The 14,909-nt window shown below is 33.9% G+C and overlaps 2 protein-coding genes across 2 annotated transcripts; both read right to left on the bottom strand.

Moving 5' to 3' along the window:
• Nucleotides 1-5,943: 5,943 nt before the first annotated feature.
• LOC139843727 (uncharacterized) lies at nt 5,944-6,558 on the bottom strand. Its single transcript, XM_071833873.1, has one exon. It carries the CDS (start codon nt 6,556-6,558, stop codon nt 5,944-5,946), a length of 615 nt encoding a protein of 204 aa, XP_071689974.1.
• Nucleotides 6,559-9,339: 2,781 nt separating this feature from the next.
• On the bottom strand, nt 9,340-14,187 carry LOC139886673 (probable pectate lyase 8). Its single transcript, XM_071870615.1, has 7 exons — nt 14,026-14,187; nt 13,811-13,867; nt 13,602-13,679; nt 10,592-11,234; nt 10,401-10,504; nt 9,961-10,099; nt 9,340-9,877 (listed from the first exon to the last, which is right to left on the bottom strand). Exons 1-7 carry the CDS (start codon nt 14,124-14,126, stop codon nt 9,659-9,661), a joined length of 1,341 nt encoding a protein of 446 aa, XP_071726716.1. The 5' UTR covers nt 14,127-14,187; the 3' UTR covers nt 9,340-9,658.
• Between the last annotated feature and the right edge of the window lie 722 nt (nt 14,188-14,909).

The following is a 14,909-nucleotide window of genomic DNA, read 5'->3' as shown; positions in this document are numbered from 1 at the left end:
TATTCTAAGTGTGTTTGAAAAAGGTTTCATGAATTATAGATGTCGGGAACTAGTCAAGCTAAATTTGGTCAAAAATGGTGACAGAAAAAACTGCGGTCGCACTGCGGTTGACCGTGGTGACGACCGTGCAACTTGTTTTCACAAAACTGTGTTGTAATTCAGTCTGGGCTTCTACGTCTGGGTATGCGGTCGACCGTACTCTGACCGTGTACTTTGCTGACCTTTATTTTCATTCCTTAAGTTTTGTTTGACTTGGTCATTTGCAAGATCAAGTATGGATTAGTAACCTTGCGTGTTTTATGTTAAGATGTCGATCATCACTTATGTATGTGTATGTATTATCATCAAAACATATTCTTTGGTTAAGCATCATATTTAACTTAGTCGATTAGTCCATTAACCAACATTCAACCAACAAATTTCAGCACCAATCTCAAGTGCTTCTCGTGCTCTTCGTTACTCTTAAAGTAGATCAAGATATTGTCTATAAAGACATTGACAAATTTGTCAAAGTACGGACTGCACACACGGTTCATAAGATCCATGAATAAATCAGGTGCGTTGGTCAAACCAAAAGGCATCACTAGAAACTCATATTGACCATGGCTTGTTTTGAACATTGTTTTAGGAACATCATCCTCCTTCACTCTCAACTGGCGGTAACCTGATCAAACATCGATCTTAGAATAAACATAAGATCCTTGCAGTTGATCAAATAAGTCATCTATTATCGGGAGTGAAATGTCCCGTTCTTATTGATTAAAAACGTTCCATATTAATTGATTTCGTTGCGAGGTTTTGACCTCTATATGAGACATTTTTCAAAGACTGCATTCATTTTTAAAACAAACCATAACCTTTATTTCATAGATAAAGGTTTTAAAAAGCTTTACGTAGATTATCAAATAATGATAATCTAAAATATCCTGTTTACACACGACCATTACATAATGGTTTACAATACAAATATGTTATAACAAAATAAGTTTCTTGAATGCAGTTTTTACACAATATCATACAAGCATGGACTCCAAATCTCGTCCTTATTTAAGTATGCGACAGCGGAAGCTCTTAATAATCACCTGAGAATAAACATGCTTAAAACGTCAACAAAAATGTTGGTGAGTTATAGGTTTAACCTATATATATCAAATCATAATAATAGACCACAAGATTTCATATTTCAATACACATCCCATACATAGAGATAAAAATCATTCATATGGTGAACACCTGGTAACCGACATTAACAAGATGCATATATAAGAATATCCCCATCATTCCGGGACACCCTTCGGATATGATATAAATTTCGAAGTACTAAAGCATCCGGTACTTTGGATGGGGTTTGTTAGGCCCAATAGATCTATCTTTAAGATTCGCGTCAATTAGGGTGTCTGTTCCCTAATTCTTAGATTACCAGACTTAATAAAAAGGGGCATATTCGATTTCGATAATTCAACCATAGAATGTAGTTTCACGTACTTGTGTCTATTTTGTAAATCATTTATAAAACCTGCATGTATTCTCATCCCAAAAATATTAGATTTTAAAAGTGGGACTATAACTCACTTTCACAGATTTTTACTTCGTCGGGAAGTAAGACTTGGCCACTGGTTGATTCACGAACCTATAACAATATATACATATATATCAAAGTATGTTCAAAATATATTTACAACACTTTTAATATATTTTGATGTTTTAAGTTTATTAAGTCAGCTGTCCTCGTTAGTAACCTACAACTAGTTGTCCACAGTTAGATGTACAGAAATAAATTGATAAATATTATCTTGAATCAATCCACGACCCAGTGTATACGTATCTCAGTATTGATCACAACTCAAACTATATATATTTTGGAATCAACCTCAACCCTGTATAGCTAACTCCAACATTCACATATAGAGTGTCTATGGTTGTTCCGAAATATATATAGATGTGTCGACATGATAGGTCGAAACATTGTATACGTGTCTATGGTATCTCAAGATTACATAATATACAATACAAGTTGATTAAGTTATGGTTGGAATAGATTTGTTACCAATTTTCACGTAGCTAAAATGAGAAAAATTATCCAATCTTGTTTTACCCATAACTTCTTCATTTTAAATCCGTTTTGAGTGAATCAAATTGCTATGGTTTCATATTGAACTCTATTTTATGAATCTAAACAGAAAAAGTATAGGTTTATAGTCGGAAAAATAAGTTGCAAGTCATTTTTGTAAAGGTAGTCATTTCAGTCGAAAGAACGACGTCCAGATGACCATTTTAGAAAACATACTTCCACTTTGAGTTTAACCATAATTTTTGGATATAGTTTCATGTTCATAATAAAAATCATTTTCTCAGAATAACAACTTTTAAATCAAAGTTTATCATAGTTTTTAATTAACTAACCCAAAACAGCCCGCGGTGTTACTACGACGGCGTAAATCCGGTTTTACGGTGTTTTTCGTGTTTCCAGGTTTTAAATCATTAAGTTAGCATATCATATAGATATAGAACATGTGTTTAGTTGATTTTAAAAGTCAAGTTAGAAGGATTAACTTTTGTTTGCGAACAAGTTTAGAATTAACTAAACTATGTTCTAGTGATTACAAGTTTAAACCTTCGAATAAGATAGCTTTATATGTATGAATCGAATGATGTTATGAACATCATTACTACCTTAATTTCCTTGGATAAACCTACTGGAAAAGAGAAAAATGGATCTAGCTTCAACGGATCCTTGGATGGCTCGAAGTTCTTGAAGCAGAATCATGACACGAAAACAAGTTCAAGTAAGATCATCACTTGAAATAAGATTGTTATAGTTATAGAAATTGAACCAAAGTTTGAATATGATTATTACCTTGTATTATAATGATAACCTACTGTAAGAAACAAAGATTTCTTGAGGTTGGATGATCACCTTACAAGATTGGAAGTGAGCTAGCAAACTTGAAAGTATTCTTGATTTTATGAAACTAGAACTTTTGGAATTTATGAAGAACACTTAGAACTTGAAGATAGAACTTGAGAGAGATCAATTAGATGAAGAAAATTGAAGAATGAAAGTGTTTGTAGGTGTTTTTGGTCGTTGGTGTATGGATTAGATATAAAGGATATGTTACTTTGTTTTCATGTAAATAAGTCATGAATGATTACTCATATTTTTGTAATTTTATGAGATATTTCATGCTAGTTGCCAAATGATGGTTCCCACATGTGTTAGGTGACTCACATGGGCTGCTAAGAGCTGATCATTGGAGTGTATATACCAATAGTACATACATCTAAAAGCTGTGTATTGTACGAGTACGAATACGGGTGCATACGAGTAGAATTGTTGATGAAACTGAACGAGGATGTAATTGTAAGCATTTTTGTTAAGTAGAAGTATTTTGATAAGTGTCTTGAAGTCTTTCAATAGTGTATGAATACATATTAAAACACTACATGTATATACATTTTAACTGAGTCGTTAAGTCATCGTTAGTCGTTACATGTAAATGTTGTTTTGAAACCTTTAGGTTAACGATCTTGTTAAATGTTGTTAACCCAATGTTTATAATATCAAAAGAGATTTTAAATTATTATATTATCATGATATTATGATGTACGAATATCTCTTAATATGATATATATACATTAAATGTCGTTACAACGATAATCGTTACATATATGTCTCGTTTCAAAATCATTAAGTTAGTAGTCTTGTTTTTACATATGTAGTTCATTGTTAATATAATTAATGATATGTTTACTTATCATAATATCATGTTAACTATATATATAACCATATATATGTCATCATATAGTTTTTTACAAGTTTTAACGTTCGTGAATCACCGGTCAACTTGGGTGGTCAATTGTCTATATGAAACATATTTCAATTAATCAAGTCTTAAAAAGTTTGATTGCTTAACATGTTGGAAACATTTAATCATGTAAATATCAATCTCAATTCATATATATAAACATGGAAAAGTTCGGGTCACTACAGGGAGTGGGTATCGATTCTTAATCGTTAGTTTATTCAAGTCACGATAATCATGCACTTCCAAAAAGATTCATCCTTCTTCTTGACGAACAAAATCGGAGCTCCCCAAGGCGAAGAACTCGGTCGAATAAATCCCCGATTTAGCAATTCTTGCAGTTGGCTTTGCAAATCTTGCATTTCTGAAGGAGCAACTCTATAGGGTGAACGAGTTACAGGTGATGCTTCCGGCACCCAATCAATTTGAAATTCCACCGCTCGATGCGGGGGAAGACCAGACAAATCTTCCGGAAAAACTTCACGAAACTCCTTGACAACAGACACATCATCGATGTGCTTCTCCTTCGATTCAATCTTCATCACGTGTGCCAGAATGGCATGGAAACCGTTTCTCAAGTGTTTTCGAACTTTCGAAAAATTAATAAGATTTAGCGTCGGGCTTTTCTTCTCTCCGTAGACTATCAGTGGTATTCCGTTCTCAAGAGGTATTTGGATGTCCTACTCGGCACAAACAACTATTAATTTATTTTTAAACATCCAATTTTTATACCAATGATCACATCAAAACTCCCAAACTCTATGGGTATTGGATCAATTTCAAAACTTTCACCACTCAGGTTTATGGTGCAACCACGACAAACCCTTTCAGCTTTCATCAGTTACCATTAGCTAGCTCTACAGTGTACTTATTGTCTAGAGGTATCAATGAACAATTATTTCACCAGAGAAGGAGCCTCGGGAGAACGACATGAAGGATGCCGAGAATAATATGGTTTGTGGGTGGAGGATGGAGGCGATAGTGAAGAAAAGAAAACAATAGGGTTTTTTGAGAGAGTATTTTTTGCAAATTTAAACTGATATGAAATGTGTGATGATTTTTTTTATGGCAAAAAACTGAGAATATATAAAAAACACACTTTCACAAAACAGTGAATGGATGGAGTTACAAGCAAATACTCAAGTGGGACTTACAAATTCATGTCCACTCTGAAATTCATTCTAGCTTTACACTTTCAATCTATTACCAACACTACATACCAAAATTTTCTTTTGCAACATCGAAGTCACATAAGCAATCATGGATAGTTATTCCAAACATAAATTTGACGACTTTCGCAAATCTTGCCAAACAACGATTATCCAATCCACCTATGTGCCCACATTTGAAGAAAACATGGCATGAATGCCTTTTGCAATGTAATAAACATTATCAACCGAATGAACCCATTGAACTTCGACATCTCTATCGATGTCCAATATAAATACGCCAACAAAGCCAAAGAGCACTTGAAGTTGATTATATTCATAACTCTCAAGCATACCCACTAACCCGAGGTCCCATGCCATCGACTCATATGCAACAATTTGCCCCATATCCACAAGACGTCCGTTTCTTTTTGAGGATATCCGAAAGAAAGCCAGGAATTGATCCTACAATTTAGATGCGCCTACCCAAATATCATGACAAAATAGGATTTGCGTACGTTTTCCGACTTCGTGGGCTTAAAATATCAAAAAATTCATCCTCTATAACTCTCTCAACGAACAAAACGAGAAACGTTTTCCCTTATTTTTTCTTGGATTGCGATAAATTGTATTTGAAACTTATTGATCAAATTACCCACTCTTCGGCTCTTATCTTTATTCCCGAGTAACCTAGCACTCCATCAGTGGCGATTCTAGGATCAATACCCAATGGGGTTACAAAAATTTATTCGATAACTTTCTTGCACAAAATATTGAATGCGTCGGGTCAAATCGGGTCGGGTCGGGTCGCATCCGAAACAAAAAAACATAAAATTAAATAATACAATACAAATTATAAGATTGTTCAAATCATTACTATTGTCATTACAACAATTATCATACAAAAGAGTATCATTTATATAAAAAGGGAATTGATATTCTTACAAATATTACCCCTATACAAAAGATCATATATTCACAAGCTTTTACATTTATCGACGAGGTTTCATACGATAAGATTCATCCATAATTGCTTCATTACTAATATCATCTAAAACTTCTTTCTCAATATATGAAAGTAGACAATCATTCATAAATTGATCTCCGAATTTATTTCGCAAATCGTTCTTTATTAACTTCATTTCTGAAAATGCACGCTCAACGGTAGATGTTGCAACGCGCAAAATCAATGCAAGTTTCAAAAGAAGATACACCTTCGGATATATTATACTTTTGTTTGTTTCAACCATCATCTTTGCAAGGTGTCCAATTCCTTTCAAATCACTAAAACTTTCATCACCACGTACATCATTAATGTAATTCATAAGCTGTCCTCTAAGAAATCCAAACTCATGTTTTGGGAACCCTGAAGGATAGAAATCGGCCATTTTCATAAGATCTTCCACTTGAAATGTTTTAAACGACTTACTTGGGTTCAAAGAAGCCATAGAAATAAGTAATGTTGTGTCCACCTCATTGAAACGATAGTTTAGCTCTCGAAGTTGCATATCAATGACCGCATAAAATACATCCACTTGGTAGTGGTGTAATGAACTAACATGTGAACCTCTACGACGACTTATGCCATCATAAAATGGGTCATTCATATTCGTATTCTCGATATTATTTTCTTCCGCAAAACAAACTAAGCTTCTCTAAATTAAACTTACGATTTTTATCTCCGATCTCTCTTTGCATAAAAGAATGATTTCAGGGTTGACAAGGACCTTTTAGCAAGTATGTTCTTCTAATTTCATCTCGTTGACTTGGGTGGTAGTGTTCCATGCTCGGACGCTCTCCCGAATCAATCGGAAGTATAGGGGTAATATTTGAAAAAGGGGCTATGTTTAAATATTAAAGTCCGTACTATAAAATCATAAGTGGGCTAATTTTAAATATTTTATTAGTCCAAATTATTAAATTATAAATTTTAAAAATATATGGGTTCCATTACTAAATTTAGTGGTGTCATGTACAATACAAAAAAAAAAATTGTGATAAATTTCGAAAAACTAGTGGTGTCACGGGACCTCGTAGTCCTACACTTAAACTCGCCACTGCACTCCATGTTGCTAACTTCAATGTTTATTTTTAGATGGACGTTCGCTACTATCAAACATCCATTCTAAATAATTCCTAAATTCATTCTTTTCATTGTAATTCTTCTTAGGGTTTAGGATCTTACCACTAACCTTAATAGGTTTACGAGCAAAAAGCCTCCGTTTAAACTTCCTGATTGTACCCTGTTGCCTCACCTGTAGATATATCATCTAAATCATCCTGAATTTCATCACTGAACTCACGTGCCTTAGCCTTTTTTTTTTTTTTTTTTTTTTTCTTGTGACTTTTTGATGAACATCGACGAACAGGTGCCTCCACTTCTTTTTTGGATAAAGCTTTTGATTTCTATGAGTTTTTTTTTTTTTTTATATAAATAGTACAAGAAGAACGACAATCTAAAACTGGGCATTGTTGTCGATCCTGCTTAACATGAGTGTATCTTGCTGAAGTGGTTTAAGTATCACTTTAATGGCTTCCGTGAAAATGAAAAATATGCAATATTTGTCCATGTAGTGTGTATTTTTTTTAATTTTCCAAGAAATCCATGTAAATTTGATTCGATCATTTACATGGGTTTTTTTTCATGGCATCTCACTTTAATTTTATTTATTTATTATTTTATTATTATTCTATTATTTTTTATTATTTTTTATTTTTTTATGTTCAATTTTTATTTTACTATTTTTTTCTAAAAAAAAAGAATTTTCCTACTTTTTGGCCGGAGGTCCACTCGGAAACAATCTCCTTATCTATTGAATAGAGAGATGATGACTTTCTCTACATTTGTGAGTGTTTTTACTCTGAGTGGAGAAATGACTTATTTGTATTCTCGAATAGGGGAAAGATTGTCTACACCTCACCTTCCTCATACACCACTCATGTGATATTGAGTTTGTTGTTGTTTGTTGTTGTTGTTGTGTGTATTTTTTTTTTTTTTTTTTTTTGCCGACTTTATCCTTTTATATTCTATGTATTATTTACCCCGTGGTAATTAACATTAACCAATCACGTCCTTCCGTTCAACTTTTGTTTAATTTCGTCAACTAAATCATACCAAATGACAAAATTACCCTTCATCTTATCGCCTTTTCATCTACTGATTTACTTTATTAATTAATTTATTCGCCGTTCTCTGTCACAAATCACAAAATGCGCTCCCAACTTTACCCTCTTATCGTGGTCACTAACCTGACTGCCTGAGAACACCCTCACCGGAAAATGATTGTTGTAGTTACGGCTTCAGTGAATGAAATTGAGAAGCATTTGGAAGAAAATAAGCTTTATATAGTCCTGCCGAAACAAGTGCAGTCGGTACGCGTTCATTTGCGAATTTTAATTACTTTTTCTGATCTTAGATTGTAATCCCCTTTCCAATGAAAATTGCAACAAGTAACACTGCAGGTTCTAGCTCATGAAGCTGATATGTTTAAATTACATTTGTAAGCAATAATTATTGTGAGTGGCGGAACTAGGATTTTTTTCGCCCGGGCAAAAAAAATTATAAAACCCGAGCAATTTTTTGAACAAAATACGGAGGTTTTGGGGCAAAAAGTTGAGGGTTTTAGGCAAATTATGAAGGCTTTTGGAGAAAAGTTGAAGATTTTTGAGCAAAATTTGAAGGTTTTGGGGTAAAAGTTGGAGATTTTTGAGCAAAATTTGAAAGTTATGGGGCAAAATATGTAGGTTTTGGGGAAAAAAAATCGACGGAGAGCAAAGTCTAAAACCTCAGAATTTTTACACTGCAAAAAAAAAATTTCACTGGGGGTGGCCCCCTTCTGCCCCCAAGTATGTATGCCTGTAGCGCTTTCTGATATTTAGTGTTTGGGTATAATTTGGATATTTAAGATCATGAACGTTTGCTTCAATGGTATCAAGCCTCAGTGTGGAAGGGCCCGCGATTAGTTGCCAAGCAACCTGGGTTCAATTCCTAGGGTCGGAAGGTTTTCTCTCCAATTTCCTGCGATTAGTTGCCAAGCAACCCAGGTCCCGCGATTAGTTGCCAAGCAACCCTGGTAGGAGTTTCCTTCTAGCGTGTGTGAGTGCAAATGATAAGGGTCGTTGAAATAAATGATCCGCTGATGCAAATTCGCCGTTCCAAAAAAAATGTGGATATTTAAGGTTCAAATAAAGCATATTTAGATAGTTAATTTCAACCACTACAATAGGATCATACGCCCTTGCATTCAGAAGGTTTTCATCATTACATTTGGAAGTAAAATTATCGTACGCTTGTTTGCGCTTTCACATTTTGTGTCTTTGGGTATATTGAAAGTGATGTTGGGTATCTGAGGTTCAAATAAACATATTTAGATATTTAGTTAAGGAGTAGCCACAAGTAAACGTGAACTGGTTCTGATCGAGCGGTCATATACATTTTAAGAAACAAGTGTAAACAACTGCATAGATAAATTTACATAATGTAAAGAAGATTGTTTATTTTTTGATATGTAAGGCAGAACAACGCTTCTGATACCGCTCAAGTGGAGCAGGTCGAGGTTGAACTTCTAACAATCGGAAGTAAACCAATGGTTCATTGTAAGAAATGTACACAGAATCAAATAATTTATAATTCTATGGAACCATCGGCGTTGTAAGAATAAAAGATTAATATCCTTTGGTGTTTCATATTGGAGGATTGTATTGCATTTAACACTGCTTACCCCGTTGGCAAAAAAGTGCACCGGCACCTGAGGTAAGAGTTGGCACTACAGAAGACGGTTTAGCACTTAAGCTTGATGCCTTTGCATAACTAGCTTCAGCCCCCGCACCCGATGGTCTGAAGTATGCACCGTTTAACATTAAGTCTCCATCTGATCTCCAATTCCATTCCTTCCAATTACCATTTGTTATTACTCTCTTTGTCACCTGTATATTTCAGATTAGATATTTTAAATTCGGTATACTCATGTAAATGGACACATGATTGTGTTGTGTATATAAATAGATACCTCTTTTGCATTAGTATTAGAAGGGGCAAGGTATCGGTTGCCTTGACTGTTGATTGTAGGATTTGCGCTACCACCTATAGCGTACATTTCCCAGTGCGTGTAGTCATTATTTACAACATGGAAATACCCGTGTCTACACCTGCAGACATAAGTAAAAACATCCCGTTAGTTATGTTTAGTTTGTGTATTAATATATGTAGATGGCAATCAGGGGCGAATCTAGCTTAATAGGTATCCCATGATACTATTAGTTTGAATTTTTATTTTTATTTTTTACAAAGTACTCTTTATATTATACAGTACACCATTAAATTTAGATATAGCACCCCATATACTTTTTGAGTTAAAAATCCAGTAAATTACCCTTCAAATATAATTAGCTAGAAAAATTGGGACCCCTTTGAATTTTCATCATACATACGCCACTACTGGTAACGTACCTTGGCATCCTCTGAACAAGACCCTCCCCGAAATGGTTGTATGCAACCGTTACTTGCATAATTTTGTCGCGAGTGTATGAATCACTATGACCCAATAACATCACCTGAAAAAAATCAAAGAACCTTTGTCTAATAAGCAATTAGCCCATTTGAATTTATGAAATGGGGTGAGATTGTTTGGAAGTTAATACCTCATTGTGGTGGGTGAATAGGTTATTAGAGATGGTAATAGAAGTTGAACCCATGATGGCATCAATTAGGCCATCAGCGCAGTTAGATAACGTGTTATGGTCGATCCAAACATGGCTCGCTCCAAATAACGAAATACCATCACCGTCTGCTATGGTTCTCCAACCATAATGAGACGGTGAGCTTCGAACCATAGCATTCCCAGTCTGCTTGCAATCATGAATATGTAAACCATGAATGATAATATTAGTAACATACTGAATCGTGATACAAGCGCCATTTGCAATATGTACATTAACTCCACGAGCATCGATTGTTTTGAAACTGTTCATGATCAGTTCTTGTTTTAAAGTTATAACCATGTCTCTTTTGAACACAATCCACAAAGGTTTGTCTTGGATAACCGCGTGTCTTAAGGTTCCCGGTCGCGGGTTAACTGGATCGTCATCATTAGGATTGGTTATGACGTAGAACCGACCATCACGTCCACCAATTGCATTGCGTCCAAACCCGATAGCACATTTTGCTAGACGTTTGCGGTGGCGTTGCCAGTTGTGGTCGCAACGCCAACAATCGTCAATAGGGTTACCAGTGCCACATGAAAAGAAACCTAGTTTCCTTCTTAGGGTACTGTTACGAATGCTCCTGCACAATTATACAGAACCACATTCATGGGTTAGAAATATTTGTATTGCCATTTGCCAACCAATGTTGTGTATGGTTCCGTTTGACCGGTTAAACATAATAGCCAAACCAATAGCTATGGAGACAAACCTTTCGCATAGTCAATCAATTGACACATTTGAAAGGGTGAGAAAATCATTTACTTTTTCCCTTGTGCTAATTAAGTGTCACACTTGAATTTTATTATATTAAAAAGGATGATAAAATCATATACTTTTTTCTTTGTGCTAATCAAGTGTCACACTTGAATTTTATTATATTAAAAGCGGAGTTTTGTGCTATAAATACTAATAAGGCTTTTTATGTTTAGATTATTCGAACAAAACAAGTATTTTTAACTCAGATATACGTAGTCTGATCGGGTTATTATGTGATTATGACCTTTTCTCGGACCATTTGTGCTTGAAGTGTCACATTCAACTTTATTTTATTAAAAAGGAGAAGCTAAGATTCATTTCAAGTTGGAATGAGATGGAAATTTGTGGCATGCCTAACAAACAACCTATAATAGTCGATGCATAATTAAGTCAACAATATTGGCGGTGACACAAAACTAAAATAATAGATACAAAATGAATTTTTTCGAAAAGGCACATACCGTGTATCCCAAAAAAAAAACATATATTTTCTTATTATTACTCGTAGTAGCCAAATAAATGCAAAGTAATTATTGTATATACGTCGGTGGTGGTGAGGTGTTTTTAACATAAATTGTAATACAAAGTCATTAAATATGGACATGGAAGTGGCCTGTTTCTAACTAATAAAATTTGCCCACGAGATTTTGCAGACTAGATCTGATATATTTTTGGGCCTGTGACCAAAAGGCCCATTTTGTGGGACCAGTCAAACTGGTTAAGGGAATGGTGATTTCCAATCAAAATTTAATGTACATGCATGAAAAGAATTCTAGGCTGTTTAGGTAAATATGGTAACATGGGAAGAGGATATAAAAATTTTACCAATTTTATTATGCCTTCAATCATTATCATTATATTTTTATAAAAAATGAGGTAAGATAATAATGGCCGTGTAATTTACAATGTCATTGTAAACGTAAAGGTTGTTAACTAATAAGTTGATAGTTTAAATCTCATAATAATAAAAGAGCTTTGATTCAAATAACTTTAGATAAATAATACTACTATAGATATAGATGATAAAGAGCTTGCTTTACAAGAATATGTCTAATAATTATGTCCAGTAGCATCATTTTTTAATAAACAAAATTTAATTAGACCCTTAGGGTTTTAATTAATGTTATTAATTATTATTTATCTTTATTATTCAAATTATTCAATTACAATTTGTGCATCTTCTTACCAATAAAACTATTTTCACAACGACAGTAAGGTAAGTAAGAAATGAAAATACATGGACAATGTATAGTCTCTTGTTTGCTTTTATGTGTATAAAGGCAAATATCATCCTTAAGGCCAAGGGAACATTTTTTTTTTTTTTTAATTATCAACTTTTTGAACCAAAAGGCTAATTATAATTAAGTCAACTCGTGTCGAAATAATTCTGCAATGCTTTGGAGTACAAACTTTTGTGATGTATATAATTCATTAGTTAGGCTTGAAAATTAACTTTTTCTTTTAAAAACGAAATATTACAAGCTGCATCATGTATGTGAGTCACCTACTTAATCACGTGAACAAAGCAACACAAGATACAATGATGCAACAATGCGAGTAATATTTGCTTGCATTTTTATCCAACACATTAAAGTTTAACTACAAGATTTGCAAAGCATTTAGTCATATTTTTATTATGGTATAAACTGATGAGCATATGAACGGAAACGGGGATAATTTTGAACATGGTGCATGTGTAAAACGGGTAAATGGATAAGGTTTACATTGTTCAGGCTATACGAGGAAATTGAAGTATTTTGTAGTCAGATGTATGTTGCCGATCCGAATATCCCGTGACAATTTTTAAATAGATAAACGGATAACATTTTTTTCTGTTCATGCAACCCGGGAAAGGGGAGTTATGGTATCCGTGGTACGATAACTTGTATGGTTATTATGGAACTCTAAAAGATGTTACATCACAAGACTATAAGTTACAAGGTTCTTAAGTAGTGATAGGTGGTAGGGAATACTATAAATTTTAGGACATCATAAATGGTGATTGGTGTTGGTGTACGGCCATGTGAGCCTTTTAAAATTTGTTGTAGTACTAGCTAGTAATTACATTAAGCCTTTGCCCATAAATTGGTGCTCTTAAACTAATATTCATGAACACATGAACCTTGGAACACATTAATATATATTCATGCGAATGTATGTACGTGAAAAGAGAAAATTGATATAAACTCACAAGTCAACCATGGAAGCCACTTTTTCTGGATCATCAATCGCGTTATCATTACTTTTTACAACATTGTTTTTGCTTGTCCTGTATTCCGTGTTCGAGATTAGCATACTAGTATTCAAAACCATGTTCTAATGTCTAGATAATGTACTTGTAATTAAGTGAAGCTAATTATAAAATCTTGACTTTAGACACTTAAAAGAAAAATAACTAACCTCTCTGAAATCGTTGAGTTGGTTAATAAGCTCTGTAACTCATGTTTCACTTCTTCACTGAAATAAGAAAAGAAAAAAAAATGATTTTAATGAATCAAATCCTTTTTCATTTAGTTCCAAAATTTAAAAGAAACTAAATTAGAAACAAAACTTATAATGAATATAGTCTAATAGGTTAGTAATGACACAACATTTGCATTGTACCAAATAATTACCTGGAAACGACATTGACATAAGCTAGAATTATTAGCAACGAACAAAGAGCGAAAAATCTTAGAGAGATTGTCATTGTGTTTTTACTCCAATTCAGTAACATATTACTGTATCATACAATCTCTCTAAAGCTAATTATGTATAGTCAGTTTTTGTATTTCTAGAATGAGTTTATTTTGTAGAGAAAGTGTAAAGAAAGAAGAATGAGAAGTGAGTGAAGTTGTCAGATGAGATGCTCAACAGAGAGTCCTAACCATCATAAATATGATGAAAAAATTGGGAAAGAGTGGACTTTGGAGTTTGGTTAATTTCTTCTTTACCGTGGTTAGGTTTTCTCTCACTCACTCCCTAACTCATCAAATAGAAGTATTTAACTAATTCACGTATTCAACCGGTTAGACCACTAACCATCATAAATTACTTCTTAGAAAAATTAAACTTTCATATCAACGTCACGTTAGCACTCTCAACAAAGAATGAATAAAGATTTAACCATTGTTGATCATATATATAACATTGTATATGTATATTTTGTTTGTTAAAGATTAAAAACAGAAGTTACGCGAATTATAAGCAAAAGGCTTGAGATATCCGCTGAAAATAAAGATAGCGGATAAGTTTCCGCGCTGATAAAAGACTGCGGGTCATTTCGCTAAGTTTCCGCGGATAGTTAAGCAATCCGCAGACCGCGAATATTTCGCTAAGTTTCCCCGGACCTTTGTAACTTTCTCTTGTGATCTTGCCCAAGGAACTTTTACATCGTGTTAAGGTGAATTATGCTAATTAACAATCAAGACCGGGTCGGGGTGGTTGATCACTTAATTGCTAAAGTGAAAGACGATCATCAGGGCCCAAAACAAACAACAACACCCCAATCCTCCTCATT

This window comes from Rutidosis leptorrhynchoides, chromosome 1, assembly GCF_046630445.1.
Source record: "Rutidosis leptorrhynchoides isolate AG116_Rl617_1_P2 chromosome 1, CSIRO_AGI_Rlap_v1, whole genome shotgun sequence".
Taxonomy (NCBI): domain Eukaryota; kingdom Viridiplantae; phylum Streptophyta; class Magnoliopsida; order Asterales; family Asteraceae; genus Rutidosis; species Rutidosis leptorrhynchoides.
The sequence above is the reverse complement of the archived record's forward strand: the minus strand, read 5'-3'. Positions and strand labels throughout refer to the sequence as shown.